Below are 23,146 nucleotides of genomic sequence, written 5' to 3'. Positions count from 1 at the left end.
GATATCGGAAAGGGACAAGTGTGTGTGGCCTAACTCCTCTCTCCCTGGGCTCCAAACGTGAGGCAGTGACCACCGGAGTGCGATAGGTGGAATGCAGCCTGGGGGTCACTGCTGAGGAGCTCGTCCTACTGGCACAGGGGGCGCCAACAAGAGCTTACTCCCCATAAAATTGGAATACTACACCCACTGACCTAGCAACCAGTTTTGGGCAAGCCCTGGGACACAGTTTGCCGTAGGTGCTACATTTTTATACTTAGCCAAAACCTACGGATAGTCTGGGTTAGACAGATCCTGACTCTCTGCATATCTCCTTGTACCAGACTTCCGGTCTGGCCCCCAATAGAGACAAGCTGCACTCCCGAGGTCTACAGATAATTCTCCCCACTAACGTAACACAGCAAGCCATACCACAGGACAAAGAAGAGTGAACAGAGCATAATCACATTCAACATGGAGATGGATCAGTTTGCACAGCCGGATCAATTGCAGCTTGCTATGGCGCTGAATCGGGGCCCCGCCCAACTGGATGTATCGGCCCTAAACCAAACATTACTGGCCCTGAAAGGCAGCATGGACAACCTTGGTGCAAAAATCGATGCCCTCACTTGTCGGGTCGACGTTTTAGCCATTCCAATTGATACTCTGTGGCCGCATGACTGAAGCAGAGCAGAAGATAGGCGAAGGCGAGGACAAAGTCACTGCCCTGCAATGGGAAGTAGAGGCACTTCAATAAACGGTTCAGAAAGTGGTGTTGAAGAATGAGGACCTAGAAGGATGACCCAGACGGAACGTTTGCATCCTGGGAGTACCGGAGTCAACACCTGTCAGTAACATGCAGAAATTAATGGAAAAATTGCTTCTGGAAGTCCTGGGGGAACCCCCGGTCATGAGCATGTTCATGGTGGAACGGGCACATCGATTCCAAGCAGCAAGACCACCTCCTGGGGCGCCGGAGAATCTGATCACCTGAATATTCAGCTCTCGTGACAGGGATATCCTACTCCATGCTGCCAGAGACAGGAAAACTACGATGGGGATCCGCTACCATCTGCCTCTTCCCAGACTTAAGCTCACAAATCCATTGCCAAAAGAAAACCTTCTAGACTGTACAAATCACCCTGCGAAGAAAGGAGGTTAGTTACTTAATGCTATAGCATGCCAAACTTAGAGTGGTCCACAATGGTATGGTAACCTTCTTCACCTCTCAGGAGGCTGCTGAAAGCTTTGCACTGGGCCACCCCAACCCTGGAGAGTCGCCCCCGATGCGCGCCTTAATGCCATGTGTCCTATTTCTATGGATCATTATGTTGCTTCCCCGACAATCCTGATGCTGAATTCCAGATGAGGCGGATGAGAATGCAAAAATTACGGATACAGCCTTTGCTGCAATGAGCAACCTAGTCGCCTTCGGCTCCCTGATTTCTGCAGTCACTGCGGACACTGTTTGGTGTTAGTTGATGAGAGATGTCAAGGGCGAGGGAATATGAGTGCCGGTAGGTTGAAGATTCTGGGGTGGGCAGGGGGTGGTCACTATTGGGTTTTGGTACAGTATATATATCAACCCCATTCTCTGACGGTTACAACAACATGGGAATACCTAAAGCAGCGGGGAAATTGGACAGCATAATGTCGGTAATGTCATGGAATATACATGGGTATACCACTCAGAAAAAAGTCTGTGTGATCACAAATTACGTCAAGAACCATAATGTAAAGTTTCTATGCCTGCAGGAAACGCTAGCGTGAGAAGGGATCCTCCCTAACATAGCGTGATGGGGAATACACAGGTACTGGTCTCCCTACACCTTACACTCACTGGGGTGGCCACACATATAACACTGTTCCTTAGAATTTAAACTTCATGAACAGATTGGAGACCAAGCTGGTCAGTATATCCTACTGGCTCGGGAGATATCTGGACTGAAGCTCCTTCTGATGAACACATACGCCCCAAACAAAGACTCGCCAGAATTCTTTCAATGTTGCGCTAACCACATCCATAGATTCCCAGACTATAACATTGTATGGGTGGGTGATTTTAACATAGCCATCACTTTAGACCTGGATAGGTCATCCACAGTGTAACTTATCCTGCCACGCGCAGCCCAGAAGTGGACCTCCAAAGCAGACTATCACAGACTACATGATGCATGGCGCAGGATGCACCCCACTGACGGGGAATACTCCTTTTACTCCAGCATACACGGTAGCTCCTCCTGGATAGATAATGTCATGGTAACAGCATCCTTGGCTAGGATTGTTACCAGGGCCGACATGTTTCCCCGAACCCTCTCAGACCATTCCCCAGTATTAATTTGCATCACAGGACCGACTTAACCCCCGAAACAATTACGCTGGCGATTTAGGGCTGGCGCACTGGATGACATGGTGCTCTGGGAAGAAATTGGGCAAGATGTACAAACTTGCTTTCAAACTAACGTGGGCTATGTCCCTGACCCGGAGGTGGTCTGGGGGCCTTTAAGGTATGTAGTAGGAGATGTTGAATTTCAAAAGGAGGGGTCCTGAAAGCCCTACGCAGGTTCATGCACACACTAGAGACTAATATTAAAGATTTGGAGGTACAACAGGGATCCCAAGATTAACTAGCGGTACGTAACACGCTGAGGAAGAAAAGAAAGGAGTTGAGTCTATTGGCTGCCAGGGAAGAAAGGTTTCTTGGAGACCCTATTGCGGCTGTAAAATACAGCGAGGGCGACCGACCTAGCAGGACGCTCTCCTGGGCTATCAAGCACAAATGCCTACTGGTGCCCATTATGGAGGTAGAGGACCCAGGTGGGACCCCTAACACAGATCTGGAGGGGATCAATGGTATCGTGAATTGTATGACCACCTGTAAACATCCGAACTAGATGTCAGACTCAATACTATAGCCCTCGGATGGTTAGACCTGACTCGAGGCGAGAGCCTCAGCGCACCTCTCACGGACAAGGAAATTTGCAATGCAATCCTCTCCCTCCCTAACGGAAAGGCTCCTGGCCTGGATGGGATAGTGGCCAAACTCTACAAGGCATACGTAGACCTCCTGTTACCACATCTACAGAACATGTACGAAACTGCTATATCCTCGGGCGTCCTCCCTGAATATATCAGAACCGCCTTGGTAACAGTGCTGCTTTAACCAGACAATGATCCGCTAAAGTGTACTTTGTACAGACCGTTATCCTTAATCAACAAGGATAACAAAATCCTAGCTAAAATACTTTCTGACAGACCTCTTCCCTAATGCAAGCAATGGTACTCCTGGACCAGGTGGGATTTATCACTGGACGGGCCACCCAAAACAACTTGAGATGACTATTTACGCTTACGTATAATGTCAATCCAGAAGTCCCAATTGCTGTGGCCGCATTGGACGCAGAGAAGGCCTTCGATTCTGTAGAATGTCCTTTTCTGTTCGAGGTCCTCCGTCACTCCTGGTTCGGTCTCACATTTATACGGTGGGTCCTCCTGCTATACACACACCCAGGTCCACAGAGTACACTAATGGAATGACTTCTGAATATATTTACCCTAACACAGGGCTGCGCAAGGGATGGCCCTTGTCACCAATTCTGTTGGATCCTTGCAGTCGAACGACTGGCCTGCTACATATGAGACTATCATGCCCACCGGGGCATAAACAATCAATCGCACCGCTCCATTATTTCCCCGTATGCAGACATTATACTATTGTACGTGAAACATCCCGGGCAGAACCTTCTGCCATTGATACAGGAAATAAGCAAGTTCAGGGACCTCTCGGGGTTGAGAATAAACAGGAGTAAGTCGGAGGTATTACCACTGACGCCACGTGTCCAACAGTCAGAAATAGGGAGGGACTTCAGGTGGTGCCCACAGGGCATTCGGTATCTGGGTGTCCTGGTGACCCCATCCGTGGGAGATCTATGCAGGGAAAACTATGTAAAGGCACTCTAAGTACTGGAACAAAGGGTGGGATCATGGATCCTTCTACCTATCTCCCCTGCCGCTCGTATCTCTGTGGCCAAAATGGTAGTCCTTCCGAAACTCCTATATATATTTAACAACATACCCACCTGGCCCCCTGCGAGCTTCTGGTCCCGACTCAAAAGCATGATGGTGCGACTAGCCTAGGTGGGCAAACAGGCAAGGGTGTCCTACGACTCCCTCTGCCTTCCCTACGAACAGGGTGTATTAGAATACCCAGACTTGTATACTTTCTGGCTGCACAGATCCAGTATTCTGTGTGGTGGTGGTCCCCCACGACTGAACTCCTGCATACGCTTCTAGCGAAAGCAGTCACTTACCCAAACAACCTAAAGGTAATGGTGTAACTGTGGGAAAGTGGCACTGACCGAGATCCAGCCAGTGGAAACCACATGTAAAGCCTGCGGCCAAATATGCATTGTGGTGGGTGAGGAGGCCTGGTACTCCCTGAATCTTCCTATATTTAACCTGTGCGGAATCCGAATTACACACAAAAAACTGTTCCACACATACTTTGAGAGGCTAGGGATCCTATCCCTGGGGGACCTGATACACAACGGGCAGTTTATAACATGGGAAACCTTAAAGGCTACAGAATGAACGGCCATGACTATGCTGCTCTATTTTCATCTCAGAGAGGTGATCAAATCTGAATGGTCCGGTTTCCCACAAGCCCATGCCCCCTTGACAATACTTCAATATGTAATTAATCTGATGTACACTAGGAAATTGGTATCCACCTTTTACAGCATGTTCAGAACACAGGTCAAGGGTCAAAACTTTCAGGTGTGAGCGAACTCTGGCGACAGTGATAAATGAAGAGCAATGTAAAATTGTTTGCACACAGACCTGTAATCTGTCCCTGAATAGCTGTCTCCGATGAATACATTTCAAATTACTACACAAAGCCTACTACTCACCTGCCCACCTGTTTTGGTTCTTCCCTGAAAGATGCCCCCTTTGTAAAAGATGTGATTGGGACTCGGTCAATGTCTGTCACGTGGCATGGTCTTGCCCGCATATCAGACCCTTTTGGGGGAAAATTGAGGACACCATGTCCCAAATGTTAACGTCCCTGAGGCAATACTCCCCAGAGCTGTGGCTGTTGGCAATGATTGAGGGGGGTTCTCGTACAGAAAAGAAATTGCTGAGGGTGGCATCAGTAACCAGCAGATATCTAATTGCAAAAACCTAGTGGAAAAGTAAAGCACCTTGTTTTCAGAGCTGGCTGAACATTATGAATATGTGTGAGAAAAGAGAATCACAATATGCTTCCAAGTAGACCACATGATTATTGGGACCCTTTCAAACACTACTTTGCCGAGCAAATGCAGAACTCCCCAGCTGCTGGGGAGAGCCCTACCGCAGCAGGATCTCACTCCCAATGAGAACGTATATGGGAAACAAACTTTGGACAATACAGAACTAGGTGAGATGAGAACCCTCGTGTGTGGAGACATTTTATTGTAATGTGAAATATATGAGAACCAGGATTAACATGGTCAAACCTATACATCATTGGAACTGTCCCTGTTTTGTTGTCTGATGTCTAATAGTTGTATATGTATGATAAAACTTTGATGCGCTGTACTGAGGTGCTCAAGAGGGGGTTGAGGGGTTGTGATGCTGGAAATGCATTGGAGGGACAGGGCCTCCATGCCCTTGTCCTGTACTCCTTTTATCATGTGTGTTCTGTGTTGTTTTCTGCACAGGTGTCCATGTGGGACTCCTGGCAGTGCAGCTCTTCCTCTTTTTGGTTTGGTGAACAGACCTTTGGGATACCCTTATGGCACCCATTGGTGGGGGTACAACCCTGTTCCCCTAGTGTATGTTTTGGGCACCTATGTGTGGCCCACATAGCAGGGTATGGGCTGGTGGCAGCTCCATGCTGAATTTGACAGGTGCTCTGAGTATCCTCCACTGTGGATACCCAGGCCCTGCCATTGTAATCAGTTGATTCCTCTTGCTTTCTATTGCTTGTTACCTTGTTTTCCCAAAGTCCTGTGAAGCCCTGACTCTGTCCCATCTCCTGACTGGTTGTTGGGTGGAAGTTCCATATATGGTATTGTGGTGGAAGTACAGACCAGACTGGCTGGATCCTTCCCAGTGACTGTATGTTGTGGGTACGCCCTTGGGGTCGGACCTGAGTGAATGGAGTGTGTGACCAATATGCATTTCATGTTATAGGTGTCTGGTTTCTGGTATGTGACACAGACTGAGACAGCCCTGCCCGAAACTGCTGTGAATGCAGTGTGGAGTGCTGAATGGCAGAGAGTGCTTGTCCCATCCAAATTCCTTGTGAGTGTCTGGATGAAGAAGAATGGCCTAAATGCACTGTGAACCTGATTTGTTGCCTGACTGCCTGAGGGCCCTTCTGGATGATTGGTTGCCTGAGTGTGACCCAGCAGAATGAATGAGAGACCAAACAGCATATCTGGAGCCCTCTCACAGATGGAAATTGTTCAGAAGCTGAAGCTGAAGTTGAAACTTGCTGCTTATCCTTGAAGCCCAGCTGGAAGAAGACGACTTGCTGTTGCATTTGCTTTGACCCGATCCGAAATCTGTCGAGTTTGTCGAGGACTGCTCCGAGAGAGGACCTGGCTAGGAGACCTCTTCCCGAGCTACGAGGGAACATTATGCAGACCGCTAACCTTCGCCGAAGTGCCCTGGGTGCCAGCCTTTGAAAGACTGTCGACCGGAGACAGAGATGGGGACGGGGACTGCCAAGGAATCCCAATTAAGCACCCGGACATCAAGGCCATCGAAGTCCGTTGCCGTTGACCAGGGTTCAGAAGATTACTGTAACTGCTGGAAGCCCGTTGAAGTCGTGTTTCCCAGAAGCGTGGACCGCTTGACTCCGTGCTGCCGACGACCAGAACCGCAACGCTCCACCTTTGCCTAAGAACACTTTGAATCAAGGACTCCCTTGCTCATCACCATTGACCGATTTTGTCCTGCTGGAGAAAGTCACGGTCGCCGACGAACTGAGGAGAATCCGCTGGTGGGTTTCCCGCCACCCGAAGACCACAAAGATGCCGATGCCCTTGCTGGACCAAAGTTCTTCATTGACTCGTTGCGGCAACAAGCTATCATTGTCAAGGTGCACCGCATGCCTCGTCTTCGCAGGACGTCCATGACCGATCGTCGACGAGCACCATCAGGACCTGAGCTGCTGCCTCGACGCCATCGAACCTTTTCATTGAGGACTCTCGATGCCAAGGTTCACCTTGTTCGAGGACTATTGACGATCCGTGGCTCCTGCCTTAAAGGGGGTCATTCAAGAAGGATTTGTCTATGACCCATCGAAGAAATCAGCTATACCAGGTACATTGGGGTGGTAGAAAAATTATGGAAGGAAATAAGACTCTGATAAAACAGTATATGGACTGGGCTTGTTTAATAATCTTTACAGGTTGCCCAGGTGGGGTGACCCTCACACAGAACTGTGTCTGGGTAAGGAGACAAGTATTATGCCAATTGATTAACCACTTGTTTTCCTCCTATGTCTATTGTTGGTTCACTTTATTAATTCATTTGTATGCCCTTTGAAACTGTCTGCAGTTGATGCATTTTAATGAAATCAAAGAAGTAATTGTGGTACCACATAGAGACTGTATATATTTGTCATTTTAGAATTGCCTGAGCACAAAGCATGTTATTGTATGTGTACATAATCAAAGCCTTATTTATATAAAGTACTGTGTTATTGCTAACATACTGTGTGGGCATTTCTTTGTGGAGGCTTGGGGACTACACTTTACTTAAGAACCAGCCTGCATCACCTCCTGAGAGCTTAAGCCTTGATTGCTCAACCATAGCTACCGAAAAGAGAATCTTGGCTGGGGTGGTCTGGGCTTCTACTCTGCCATGTAGAGGACAGGAGTACAGATACCCCCTGCAGTCTTTACAGGGGTGTTACTGTTTCATTGGTAATGTGATTATTAATAACCACTATGTAAAAGAAAGTTAAAAAAAAATGTATTGGCATCAGAGAAGAATTTCCTAGCAAATCGACACTGATATGTAACACATTTGAAATTAATTCTCTCATGTGTCGATGTAGTGCTGTGGGTTTCTAGCATGGTGACTTACACCAAAATAAACAAACTTTATTTAGAGGAGGCTTGTTTCCGTGGGATGGAGCTTGATCATCTTTAAATGCCTTAGACCCGCAAAGCGAGAGTAAGCTAGAGGAGATGTTGAGTTGAGAGCTCCTGTTGCTCAAAGCCCATCAGATATGGCCAGACAAGAAGCGCGTATTGTTGATTCCATCAGGGTTTGGATACACGTCTGCTACATTCTTGTGCATGAAAACTTACTGTCAAGTGGTTGATATTGATATTTATGTCCAAACCAGTTGTATCGCTAAAAGTTGCCCCCGAATTGTGCACTAATGGACCAGGCATAACTCTATTTCCTAGAGTGCCCCCAAGGCCCACATTTCTCTGGTTTACTTTCGGTGCATATGGCCATTTCTCCCAGGCCCCAAGATCCATAGTCAAACCTGTGCAGCTTGCCTCGAGTGTATTACTAGAGGCATTCGGGCATTGGGGTACAATATTGTTGCTGCTGAGTTAACTAGCTCTATGGGCTCCTGTGCCCCCCAATACTCTGTGTGTTAATATGGTCCTTTGGTGGTCATCATTACTCAGACTTGGCTTAGGCACGTAGAGCCATTTCCCCAATGATCCAGAATAGAAGTTCGTATCTAGTCTCCTTTCATGTCCAGATATTATCCAAGATCAGCATTCATCCATTTGGAAAGGGGGTTCCCCTTTTCTGCAGCCTTCAAAATCCTAGCTCCCCCTCGTCCCCTGTGTGTTTTTGCTTATGTAATGGGAAGTATTCCCAGACAACATCATTGTGACATTGCCCTTTTATATTGGTAGAATCATCTCATAGGTTTGTTTAACAGGCTGACACTTCCACGAAATACACCCACCTTAATTTTAATAGGTTGATCATATTTCTGCCCATGCAAGAGGGTGTTCGCTGCACCCATTGGGCAATTTTGAGCATATCATCATATTTATTTCCTATCCCCTCATAGCAGAATGATACATTGATAAAATATGTATTTCTGCGTTTCCATGACACTCACCAATGTAGGGACACGTGGCATGAATTTATGCCATAAATTAGGATTAAGATTTATAATTGTATCAACTTGTAATAAATCTACAGTTATCGTGTTTTGACTCATTTTGTAGAGGGGAAACTCGCTGTTAGTTGCAGAACACCTTTTCGTTTGATTCTCAGTCATATGGTTGTGAAGTTATAGCCAACATTGTTTTTTAAATGAATTTATGATGCCATTTCAAATGAGTTTATTTCATTGAATTATGAAACCTAGTGCTAGCATCATGAGTCATATGAACAGCTCCCACAGCCCCCTTTGTTTTTCCATTACCTGAGCATGTGGTGGACTTTATTACCTAGCTGACTTACAGTGAATTTGGCTGTGTTGGTAATGCTCCACCTGGAAAATGGTGCTTGTCATCATGTGCTCAGTCCAAATTCTTCTCATTCCTGAAGCCGGTACTTTAGGCCTTGCATGAATGTAAAGATGTATTTTTTCATAAGGATGTTTCCCTTAAGATGGGCCTATGTGAGTGGGGATCTCATTACCCAGAGGTCTTATGTCTATTTATTCTAGTAAACATAATGTTTTTGATGAAAGATAAGCCAGTCTATTCCTCCCCAGATGGCCACTCCAACCACCTGAAACTTGGTGCCACCCACATCAACAATGCACATCTTGTGTTGAGCACGAGTTCAGCATTTGGCCAGGCTAACTCAAGAATCAACAGAAATCCAACACTGGCAAAGGCCACATCAGAATACCTATCTGGCCATGCAGATTTAAACAGTAATGTATTCCATGCATGAAGCCTAACATTTAATTATAACATTTAATACATTTACAATAGACTTCTACTTGCATTTATAAGTGCATCACAATACCTTTCTGGCCTACCTTCTTTCTCATTTGTTATGAACACTGATGGCATCTGACATGTCTTAACTGATGTCATCACTGTGCTTGGGGACTGTGCATTGGGGGCCTCATAGTTAAGGTGTTGTTGCTTCCAGCACCCGCAGAATTTCAGGGGTTTTATTTTGCATTAAATCGGCACCTTAATGTCACTTCAACTAAAGTTGTTTTCTACTGATTGGCATGGGTTTTGTTAGGATGTAACTCCCAGCACTTTTAATTTTGCCTTTTTTTACCCGAGAGCATAACTAATTTAATTTGTTATTAATTTGTGTTCTTATACTATGCATCAGGTTTATTAAGTATTTCAACTTGTTTTTGTCCACTAGATAAGAATCTAGATACAAATGGATTACTAAAGGGATGGCTCCTCCCTAACACCTAGGGCCACACACCGTTCACTAACCTGAGACTGGGTGATCTGCTCGGTCCTGCTTGCTTGTAGATCCCTTGCTGCCTAATTGCTTTCCCTCATTGTTAGCTCATCACTCCCGTGTTTCTCTACGTCCCCTCACTGTGTCTTTCCACCTACCACTTGTAGAGCTCTTTGTTGCTTCCCTAAGCTGTGTCTGTGCTCAAGAAATCCCCTGATGATGATGATGATGATGATGATGATGATGATGATGATGATGATGATGATGATGATAAATGGAAGCCCAATGTTCATTTGGTAGGGAAACATATTTCAGTCAAATGCCATTCAGAAGGTTTCATGAGAACCCAATCCTGTATAGCACTTCATTCTGGATACCTCCCACTTCCGAAAGATAATCATTTAAAATTAATATTAGTAGTGTGTATGGTAGAATTCCTCTAGCTAGATATTGTACAAGAGGATTCTAGATCTTAAGGGGGCAAGATCGAAATGAGAAAGGGAGAGTAACTGGATGGAACGCTTTCTTGAAGAATGCATGATATGCTTAGCCACAAGAAACCTTGTACATGTTTCAAGCATTTCTCAAGCACCAATGGTTGTAACAATTAAATTCCCCCTTTAATATTACTTAGCCATTAGAAACACTGGAATAAAAACTTTGATCATGATAAAAATCATGTGACTACAATCGCCATGTAAGTACAAATCTGTACTTGTGCATCTCTTACTATATATTACGTTTTGACGTGAATCTAAATGATCACAAATGAAACCTGTATTGCTGTGTACTATGACAGGAAATGGGATCTCCATGAAATGGAAAGATCCCAGATCTATTGGTGCTATCCGTTTTAGGATTAATACAAAAAGAATGAAAATCTATGTACAAGTGGTTAGGTGAGTGTAAATGCGAAGTATAGCTGACTCTGTTCAAATTATGTGTCTGTAGTTGGGCAACAATGTACGTGTTATGTTTAAGTACAAAAGGTCATATCATCCAGGCCTCAGTATTCTGATGTACTGAATGATGAGCATTTTAATGGGAGAAAGGATATGTTTTTTGGTGACTGTTATTTATTGGGTCTCCCACTTAGTCTTTGTTACACTGAGCTAAATGCAAAAGACATTTGCAGAAACATATAAAATGACAATTAACACCCAATCTCACTAGACCTGCAGGTCATGTAACTTAGTGTAACTACTCGACCTAAGAGAAATGCACCTGAGCCATGGTGATGGGTGACAAAAATGTTCAGTGCTTTCTGTAAAACAGTACATGTCACCATAAACCCACTTCATATTTGGCGCGCTGCTGCCACCAAGAGGCCAGCCACGCACAATGATATTTTTATTTGCCATTTACTGCAAATAAAGTTTGTTGCAGTAAATGGCAAATGCAAGTTTAAAACATCCCTGTACTCGCCCGCAAGGTCCAGCAGCAACAAATGGTACTCAATTTTCATAAAACCTCCTTGACTAATTAGCAAGTAGATTTTGCAAGCTCTGTAGATACGATAAAAGTCAAGCATGGAAATATGCTAGCATACATGACCGTTCATGGCATTTCCTTTCTGAAATACATAGATATCCCAACTACAGTAGTTGCTTTTCAGCAAATATTATGAAATTGCAGTGCAGCCATTTAAATAGATATGCATACATGCATTTTAATGACATGCCAAATGCCTAAAGGGACGAGTGGGGTTCTAAGCGATCAATAAAGAGTGTTTTGTTGCTGCAATATCTGGAATTAAACAGGCAAAAATAGATGTTTTTGGGAAGGCAGTCTGTGTTTTACCAGGAAGTAGAATCTTTAGGAGGTAGAAGAGGAGACAGGAGGGTGGAAGTCTGGTACAGGAATGGATCAAATAGGGGAAAGTAATATGGAGAAGGAATTTATGTAGACAACTGTATTCAAAATCTAACCGACTAAACAATTTATTTTTTGTGTGGTTTTCACATCTGTTGAAGACTTTCTAAATCTGCAAATTGCTGCACAATCAAATTATCACACTTGCTAGAGCTCAATTTTTACTTGCCTTTTTTTTATAAATGTTTCCCTAATACTAAGCATAAAGTACAAAGGATGAACTCACTTAATTATACATCATGGTCAGTTGCATTCTTTTCTAACAAATTGTAGCATGTGTTTGTATATTCGTGTAATTATGCATGTTATTATTGCTGTTCAAAAAGTAATATTGACAATAGAATTTTTTACCCCCAGAAATTGTTCTCCCTATATTACAGTAAATTTGCACTATTTCCTTTAAGCCATTCCCCTTAAAATATTCTCAGCTAGTAAATTAATCCTAATCAATGCATTCTTGGTAAATGTTTGAAACATAGTAGTAACAACAGTACTGACTGGGATGTCGGCAATGAGTGGAAAGTACATAAATTTCTGTATACTGTGATCATTATATTTCTTAATAAATGTAACTAATGTACTCTTTTGGAGTGTCTGATGTTTTTGAATAACGTTCTGAATATTTACTATTGAGTCAAACAAAAAAAATGTTTATCCAAAATGTTATTAAACTGCAGAATTTAACAGCGTTTTCTTTCAATATTCAGTCTTATCCTGGTTCAAGTCTGGAGAGTGAAGATTTTAATATTCCACCAATTACACCCCCTTCGCTACCTGACCACTCTCTCTTGCATCTGTCAGAGGTGGAGGCTGGTTACCACTCTCTCTGCCATCCAATGAATCCAAATGGCCTGCTTCAGTTTCACCCACACAACATGGACCTACCTGCAATCACAGTATCCAACATGCTTGGCCAGGATGGGTCACTTCTTTCAAATTCTCTCTCTATGGTAAGATCATTTATAGTTCAAATCTGTTAATGGATTTACTAATAATGTTATTGGCCTTGGACCATTGCTGCTGATGTTTCCCTTATATTTGTGTGAATTTAAAGCATACACAAATTAGGGGTGGCACAGTATTGGTTTTATGGCGGTATGATAACCTTCTTGCCAAACAACGGTATATCTGGTTATCACGGTATAGCAGGTGGAGTTGATTAATCCTAACACATATTTTCTTAAAGGTCATAAATTGTCAGCATTTTGAAACTTGTCTCTGAACATTTTTAGCTGATCCTCCAGGAATCTAAGGTGGCTGCAGATTTGGTCTTTCATGGCCCTCACTCGTTGATCGCCTTGAATGAAAGAGAGACTAGTGGAAGTGTTAAAATGCACATTTGAGCAATGAGCTTGCTGCTCAGTCACAGGTCATCACTTTGAAAATCGGCCTTGACCTGCATTATTTTGGAACCACATGGCATGGCCATCATAACCCCTCACTGTGATCAGTCATAAAAGTTTGTTTTGATAATGCTTTATCACATTAAAGGGAGAAAAGTCACTCATGTGAGGTCTGAAAGCCCATGTCATTGTGTTTCTTTTGTCAAAATGTCATAGCCAACACACACTCACCGAAAGGTTGCATATTGATCAAATCACTATAGCTTGTTTACCATCTGCCTGGTGTATTATAAAGGTCTGATGTTGGCGTCACCACTGACCATGTAATCCTAACAGGACAGCGTTCAGTGGGCGCTGTTGATTTCTTTCTTGATTCTTGCAATACATGTTCATTTACCTTCTTAAAGATAGTGACACAAAAACATTTTGTAAAAACAAAGACACAATACATATTGGCACAAATATGGCTTAGACCACCACATCACCACAGCCCCTTGATTGCCATTCTCCCCAGGTCTGAGCGCATTAGGACCCATGTCTTGTGAGTTGAGCCGGAGGAATGCTTTCATGGGTGGTGTCACAAATCGAGGATAGACCTGAGAAATATCTGACCCCCATTGCTCTGGATACTTCAAATTGAATGTAGAATCTGTCCTGCCTGGTTTAGTACAGTGTCATATTCAGAAGGCAGGTGAATGATCAAGCGAAGCAACAACTCTAGTGCCAATAAATCTACACGTAGGACAGTGGGGGGGGGGGCAGTTTATATACTAGCACAAAGCACTGATAGGCCCAGTGTTCATACAGTCTACAGAGCTAATGTTATTTGTGGACGTGCATCAGAAGGGCATCCAGTTCATTCCCCCCTTTGAATTCTGGGATGTGTAGGTCCCCATCTTTCAAATTGGTGCGAAAACTACAAATCTGCAGATCTTTAACCCGACTCTACTGATCACAGAGAAAGAGCGGTCACTGCATCAAAGCTGCCTTTACTAATGTGGCTCACTTTCCCTGTGCTCTTGTCTGCCAAACGCCACATCCCACAGTGCAAGATCCAGAATGCGCAGCACTTGCTTACTGCAGCCTTTGCAAATCAGATTGAAAATCTCACTTAATAGCTGCAGGCCCTAAAACAGTATACCGGTATAAACAACGTGACGGTTATTGTAGTTCAATTAAGCTGTTCACAGTATCTATACCGTTACACCCCTAACACAAATGTGCTATGTTAAACCTTTTGCCTTCTGTGGTATTTGAGCACTCCCTTTGTCAGACATTTTCCGAAGTTCACAAAATTGTTGCTGGGGGCTTGAGGTGACGCAAAATGCACAAGCCCACTTCCCTCCAGATAAGTAGGATGCATATGTGTCTGAAAGGTGAACTAAGCCACACTTTGTGTGTAAAGATATCAAATGTAAATGCACACATTTACCAATATGGTTCAACGTATGATGGAGCATACAATGGGATTACTGTAAGCATATTCATTCTTGCATATATTACATGATTACAATGTGGACATGGTTCTTATGGACATGTGTGCATACATGCCCATGGCTGATGTCCCAAGAGTAAGATGTTCCACATTTTATTTTTGGGAACATTTGTTAAAATCTAAATATTAAATTTGAATATTTGCTCACTTTTGGTATGAAAATAGCTGCTTCAATCTACACCAAATGTCACCTATTGCCACAAGATTTCCTCTGAGGATAAAATGTAAGTTTCTTTTTTTTTACAAGTTGTTGACAGGGGTGTTCCTACAATACTATCCCGACCCAGATGCACAGACCACCCATAGTGCTCCTTCTCATCAACTACTTCCTCAGAAAGAAAAATATTGGGCTGCCCAAGCCATGGAAGTAAATAGGGCTGACACATCTGAGGTATTCCAGTAAGGTGTCAGAGGATCTCGAGGCTGTAATGGCTTGAGCACCAGAACAGGACTCCATCAAGCCTGAATCCGAATGGGCACCCATGTCCGGCACATGGTTACTGTCCTCATATGCGATAAAGACCACTAGTCCCATTCAGACTGCACCCAGTGCTCTTTCCATGTCATGCCCATCTCCAAAAGGATAAAAAAGCCCATGAACAAACACTTGAAATGATTAAAACTGGATCTGAATGCAAACATATGCTGCTACTCATAAGGATGTGTCATTACCTGAGCTAGTGAAATGGGACCTGTATGTAAGAAGCTACTAGTGGGAGTGCAAGGATTCAGGTTTTGCCTTGACTACATGGTATTCAGTGTGCATGTATTATGCATGTAACTTATAGCAGAGCCATCAACTGTAGACACTTGCCCTACAGATTGATAGACTATTTATAATACCCATTCTCCCTCTTTAGCTGCAACCCAAAGCATACAGCTGAGTCACACGACAGATTCAGCTGAGCTGCCAGATAGTCACTATTGATGAGTGACTCATTCCTACTCGAGCGCTTCCATCCTTCACCTCCAACTCCCTCAGGGTCAGTCGCTTCTCCAAGCAACGAGTTGGTGGTAGATCCCTTTTCTCAGCGGGGGCCTCCTTCTGGAACAGCCTCCCTGAAATTTTAGGAGAACCATCTCCAGTTCCGGAAGCACCTCAAGACTTTCCTCTTTGCGTGTGCCTTTGCTCTTACTCTTTGCTATTAATATGTCTGCTTTGGCACCATGCACCTGGTTACCCTGTGATTTCAGGCCCAGATCCCTGCCCTCCCAGCCACACACCGGCACTGACTCATGGCAACCTCTGCACTTGTGTCTGTATCTGCAACCCTACAGTCCCCTTCCAGACACCCGCCGTCTACACCGTATTCTCGCACTTACCACTTGCTGGCCGCACTATCTTTTGTTTTTCTATCACTTGTTCAGCACTTTTCACTCCCTCCTTCCCCTCGCACATTCCACCTTCCCTCTCCCCTACACTTGCACGTTCTCGATATCATTGTGCCTAATAAGATTGTTGTTTTGTCCTCCTTTGTTTCCCCTCCCTTTCCTCGTCTCGCTCTGAAACACTTGTGTAGGGGCGCGTTACAAATAAAAAATAATATCATATCACTGACATTGCAGTCACAATGTTCAGCACGATTTTTATAATGTCATCTCTGCTAGTAATGGAATAGTCACCTAATTCTAATTACATTTTACATGCAATGTAATGCTCTTTTATTTCCCTATTTGCAGACTACAGTCTTCCGAAGGGCCTTCCATCCCACATCACTTCAAAGCCATACAATGTCAGTAGGCGCTATACAAATACCATATCATAAATTATGCATATCATTTGTACTTTTATTGTAATTTTATACATGTTTATTCCCAAAAACACTCATGGATTTGTACACAAGTAAAAAATAAACAATCGACTTGAACAAGCATTGTAATTAGTTTATACACGTAGTACAGGGATACTATTATAGGAATTCACTTGTTGATGGCTAACTTTTACTTTGATGAACACGTTGTAATCCTCAAGACTAACCATTAGATGGTGGGCTATGCTTCGCATGGAACTGAAAAACTGATACAAACTCCAAAAAGCATATTAGGTGTAGGAGGGGATTTGCCACACACTTCTTTGTTATGACTGACAACAGACAGATTTGTATCATTTTCACAACTTTCTTTGCTTGCTTGTCAGTGAACAAATATTCTAGTTGTTCCCAGTTATGGAATTTGATTTTGATCATGACAATTTGTGCTTTGTCATTGATCTAACATTATAATAACTGCAATTTCATTAAAAAGAAAGTCAAGCCTTAAAGTCCAAAATTAAAATAATCATTGCAATATGCAGAAGTGTTTCACCACACTGGTATATTTTTTTTTTTCAATAAAATACCTAGTCCACCATCAAATATCTCTTTTTAGAAACCAACCTTCACCTACTGGTTTGGTTGTAACCTGTAATCTCCTACAAATATTCTGAACAATTCTATTTGCCAGCCTTACTGATATCATATTGATCACCTCACTTTAATAAACCACAAATTATAATATACCAAGGAAATTGGAGCTGTCTCACCTTATTTTCCTATGTCATATATTTCCTTTCCTTTGCATTTAAAATCCTGCCATATACCTGTATTGGAGGCACACTCATCCCTGCTTGCGAACTGCCTAACGACACGTACATTCAGAAACGTTCTACACAAAAAAAAAATATATGCTACAATATATGATATCATGACGATACGTGGTTTTGTGATTAATTTCCATACACTTGAATACCATTTGTTTTTTATTGTCATTTTGATAGTAGGCGTCTAGAATTGTCTTTTGCACAAGTTAGTGTCTGTATTACACATTTCGTGTACTAACGCAGGCATCCATCCTCACTGGGAACAAAACTCTGTAAAGTTTGTGTGTCGGTCACCGTTTGATTTAGCTCAATTTGACCACTTTGCATTTTATAGCTCTCCCAGGATCGTTTCACTGTGTTCCGTGTACTTTTATGGCAAGGCTTGTTATGTAGACTGTAATATGCCCCGACCCCTGTTCACGACAACTATTAATGCACATCTTAAAATATTCAGAAGTATGGTCAGAACCTAAAATTGGATGAGGTATTCACATGGGTATCACTTATCAAACCGTACATGTGCAAAAGGGTGTATGCACAAAGACAAACATCTTTATAACATAATTTACTGATGAAAATATGGGCTCTATTCTGTGGATAATGCATACTTACGCATTCAGTGTCTCAGAGACTCATTTGAATTCCTTTTTTATGTTGACAACGAATACATTTCCCCTGATTGATGTCACTGCCTACAGTCAATGTGACAATGGGCACACTGTTACCCAATTATTAAACAACTACTCCTAGATCACACAGGTGTGTGGTTGTGCATATAAGGTGAGGGAAACACAGTTGCAAATAATTGTAAATATCCATGTAAATGATGACTTGGTGGGTGTTCAGCAACATGTTCTTTATCTTCCCCTCCTTGACACGCCCCTTGAAGTACCCACGTTTTCAGGTGTTATTTTATGCTATGTTTGATTAAGAGATGCCCCTAAACGTACACTTGTTAAAGAGGCATAGCTTGTTTTATGAATTATATCTAATTGACTTTGTGAATTGAGTTAACTTACTCATTTGAAAGCTATGATGAGAAAGCACTCTTGAACCTAGAAGCAACTTTGTTAACCGGTCCTTTGTGTTGAACTATTATTAGACGGCAAGTTCTTGTGTTGGCATAACAAAATGATTATGGGTAGACTTTGAGATATTATGATCCCCATTAGGGACGTCATTTCACTTAGAAAGCCTGGGGTAGCGGACGTGACATCACACACCTGATGACATCACAGGAAGTGATATTTCCTGACCTTTGACCCGGATGCCCTCAGTTCCTCTTTAGCTGTGGGAACGTCACCGGAAGTGGCTTGCAGGTGTAAAAAAAGAAGGAAAAAAGACATACATGTACTAATTGGAAATGCAGACCTCTGGCAGGCAGCCCTGTATCCATGTGTAATTCTTTGGCTAAATGGGCTGCCTGCTGGGACTTGGCTACTCATTAAGGGACAAAAGAAGAGGCTGGGGGGCAAAGTGCTCCTGTTTCTTAGTGAGAGGAGCTGTGAGGGTCAGCAACCCCCCTGCAGGCAGTCCTTTAACAACGCAGCTCCTTGAATGAAAGGGCTCCCTGCTCTTTAAGAAACTAAAGGAGAGTTGGGGTCAACTGGTATAATACCTTTGGTGTTCCTGGCCCCTCCTTTTAATTTTTAATCTCGGGGTCTGACGCCCCCTTCCCCCACAGGCAGCTTGTCAGTGGGGCTAGGTGCCAGTGATTTGGAGTTTTAAAAAAAGGGGCTGAGTGCACCAAAGGTGTAATACCATTGCACCCCAGTGCTGCTGCTTGGCTCCCTTTGGGAGCCAAGCATTTGAAAGGCCACCACTCCCCATTGACAAGGGGGGTTCTAATCAGAGGCGTGGCCTAAATCTGGTTGGGTGGGATCCAGCTACCCCTATCTAGGCCACACCTTGTAACTAGAGCCCCCCCATCGATCTGAAACCCACTCAAAGCCCTGGCACCCATCCCTCCTGCCCCACCTTTTCCACACATTGCCTCTCCCTCCTACTCTCCTCCAACCCCCAAAATCTGCTCCTCGGCCTAGCATTTCCTCGACATTCCTTACTCGTCCCAGTATGCTACATAGGCAAGTAGTAGGACAAGAAAGAGTAGGACTAGGAATAATGACTATTACAGCAAGTAATGCAGACATGGAACACACACGCACGCACGCACACATACATACATACATACATATACACATACACATACACACACGTACATCCACCCGCTCCGGCAACCGCACTTAAAAATAAAAAAAACACATGTGCTTACCTTTTCCTTCAAGGAACGCCTCATCAGGCTTGCCTCTGACTCCCATGTTCACGCATGCGCAGTGCAGAGGAGTCTGATGCCTCGACGTCCTGGGGCAATGGGTTTGCATTTCAAAAAGGGATAATTTCTCTTTGAAGTCACTGTGACTGACTTCAAAAAGAAATAAGTAATTTTTTTAAATACAAGCCCTTCCAATACCCCCCTCTCCTCCCAATGACATGTGCTGGCGGATGCAACTGAATGTAAGAGGGCTCTCATCTGAGCCCTCTGTACTTTTGCTTTCTCTTCCTCTGCAATTCCTAACCAGGGTTCGCACAGGCGTTGCCAGGGGTCGCAAGTGCAACCCCTCGCAACCTCCAAATGACATCACTCATCCCCCATCTTTCCTACCGCCGTTTTTAGTTTGATTTTCAGTCCCGGCCCTTGCAATGGTATCACAGCATCCAACTAGCTTTCCTTACATTTTGTAGAATTCTTTCATTGAACATTGAGTGGAAGGCAAGTTACCACAAGTAGCTCGAGGTCATTTTCCCTTTTAATCTTTTTAATCTGAACATCCAACATATATGCTGCAATTTAATCATATTTGATTAAAAATATTCTTGCATCTTTTGGCATTCAGTTGGTTCTTTTTCATGCCATCTTTTGCAAGTAGGTTTGGCCATTCAATTTCTCAATTCCCAAACCTTAAAATACCAAAATGTGATCTTTAATTTCCACACCCGCAATTCCCATAGTAGATTGGAGCGAAAGGATTTAATTCAGATTGTCAAATCTAAAACATTCGACACAGAAAGAAAACTCCTTTGCCTAGTTAGCAGATATTATGCAAAAACAATTTACTTCACATATTCCCAATGTACAATGCTGTAGAACGTGGTCTTGAGTATTTGTATGAATTGCTCGGGTTGGTAAAATGGAATGCCTTAGTGTTTCTGGTTATGAAATTAAAATGTCTATAACAATTGAGCTACTTTTTTTTCTGCCAGCGCCGAGGCAGTCTTTGGAAAAAAAGCATCATGGAGAATGCCAATAACTGGGGACGGTGGGAGGGATAGGGTGCTGTGTACATTTGATATGTGATGATGAATTTTCACACACCTAAAAGATGGATTTATTGAACACTAGTAGATGTCAGAAATGAACATCCTCCAATTTCTTTTCCTTCCTTGCCTTTTAAAAATAGCCAATTCATTTGATACAGCACTCATTACCTTGTGGACAGTAATTTTAGAGATGATATTTTTCATGGCACTGGAAAAAAAATGGATTTCCATGAAATATATTAAAAGGAATTGTGATGAATGCGTTTTCTTCTTTTTGAAAGGTGCAATTGATATGAATGACATACCGAGCCCCAACTATAAGGCCAATAAACCTGTCCTAATAGTGAAAGAGTAATGTGCAACTCTTTCATGAAGAGTCAGAGTAATGGTGTGTGGAAGTCACCCTCTGGATCCTAGGCTCACAATTTAGAAACCAAGTTTGCTTTTAAACACTGATGTTCCTAGACTGACATTAATATAGCAAGTTTATGGATTCTGCCGCTAAACAAGACAGACACTGTGCCCAACAAGGACAGGGAATTGCCTTTCCCAGAGAGCTGTGAACATGGGGCCTTGAGAGCTTCTAGCTTATCACAATGAATCACTGAGCCAAGCGCGGGTTGGAAAATGTGTTTCTGAAAACGGGCTCTGAGTGTTCTCGTTTTACAGACACAAGGAGGGACTGGCAATAAATAAGCAAAGGAGCGTAGCCTACACATGCAGTGTGTATCTGGCAGCCGTGTGTCTTAAAAAATGTATCGGGAGCATAGAATTTACATGGGATTTAGCATTTAATAACATGTCTGCCTTGATATTGATGCAAGGCAAGATGTTTGGACGTGTACAAATGCTTTTGAATGAGCTTAATAAAGCAATAAGTGCATAAGTTTGCTGCTTTTTATATCCTGGTGTACACAAGCACACATTTCACATAGTACATTAAAATAATGGCTAACACAGGCTTTTCTTCAAAATGCTGGTTTAATTTCTGTATTAAACTACTAATGAAAAGTACAATCCTGTGTGTGATCCGATATTCGACGGTTGCCAACCGAGTCCGATGAATTTCCCTTCCAAGAATGAGAATCAGTCACTTTTTCCTATTGGTTATTTGGTGAAGGATACAGCTTTGGGGAAGTTGAAAATAGAAGAGTCGGTGAGGAGAGAAGGTGAGGCGGAGTCCTGACGCAGCTGACAATCTAAATGCGAAAGCAGCATCTAAGAAGCTGTCTAAGAATGGCTGTGTGGAGTGTGTGTTGGTGTTGAGGTCGGGCATAGACTCCATTTGGAGCAATTAAGACATAACTCAAAGATATCCCCTCTCTGAAGAACAAAGACCTAGTCAATCCAATACAAAGAGTGAGAGGCGAGTAAAGCATGCCAGGTGCAATGCTAAAACATCAAACGGTTGCAGGTTGCAGTATCCTGTGAAAAGCCATGGGGAGGCATGGCGGACGTGCTTGAAACAGGACCTATTCAACAACATTTGTAACATAGAAGATGGGATATGGGTCCTGTTAAGGAGAGTGGAAAATACATGGGTGATAGCCCAGGCCACCAGAAATGAAGAGATGTGACCGGCTCGCTTACTACCATCCAAAGAGAAGAAATATACATGAAACTGTGGAATAAAATCCTAAAACGTGTGAGTCTTTGTGAAGCCTGGTTGGGATAGCTGCATTCAGGAACAGAGAGAGAAAATACCTAAAGTATATGAGAGCCTTTGAGATGCCAAATTCAGACGTGCTGAAATTAGGAGCTGGCAGAGAAATTTCTTAAATAGTAGGAGAGTCTTTGAGAATTCCAGTTGAGATGCACAGTTTAATGGAAAAGGGAGAGAATGTTTCTAAAATGATTGAGAGTGAGTTATTGTGAATCCAAGTTAAAAAGACAGCTGTATACAGGAACCAGGAGAGTACGTTTCTGAAATGTATGTGACCCAGTCTTTTTGAAATCCTGCATAGAAGAACCAGACAACAGTTCCTAAAGCAGATCAGTGTTTCCAATGTCAAAGCCAAAACTGGAAAACTTTGTATACAAGAACAGAGAGGGGAACTCCTAAAGGATCCGAGGGTCATTGAGAAACCAAGTTGAGATAAGGCAACAAGGAGAGAAAGTTCTTAAAGTGACTGCGAGTCTTTGAGAAATGTTAAATACAGGAGCCGAAAGAGAAAGTCCCCAGTATTTGAGAAAGTGTCTTTGCTA

General features: G+C 43.2%; 1 protein-coding gene across 1 annotated transcript in view; it reads left to right on the top strand.

The window, feature by feature from the left end:
* Nucleotides 1–23,146, top strand: part of TOX (thymocyte selection associated high mobility group box) — a 526,628-nt gene that overhangs the window by 319,600 nt on the left and 183,882 nt on the right. Inside the window, exon 3 of the mRNA XM_069621094.1 lies at nt 12,915–13,157. Coding sequence (XP_069477195.1) covers nt 12,915–13,157 — 243 coding nt within the window. The remainder of the gene's footprint in view (nt 1–12,914; nt 13,158–23,146) is intronic.

Source organism: Ambystoma mexicanum, chromosome 5q (assembly GCF_040938575.1).
Source record: "Ambystoma mexicanum isolate Mex_15411 chromosome 5q, UKY_AmexF1_1, whole genome shotgun sequence".
NCBI classification, from domain to species: domain Eukaryota; kingdom Metazoa; phylum Chordata; class Amphibia; order Caudata; family Ambystomatidae; genus Ambystoma; species Ambystoma mexicanum.
This window is presented reverse-complemented; position numbering and strand designations above follow the sequence as displayed.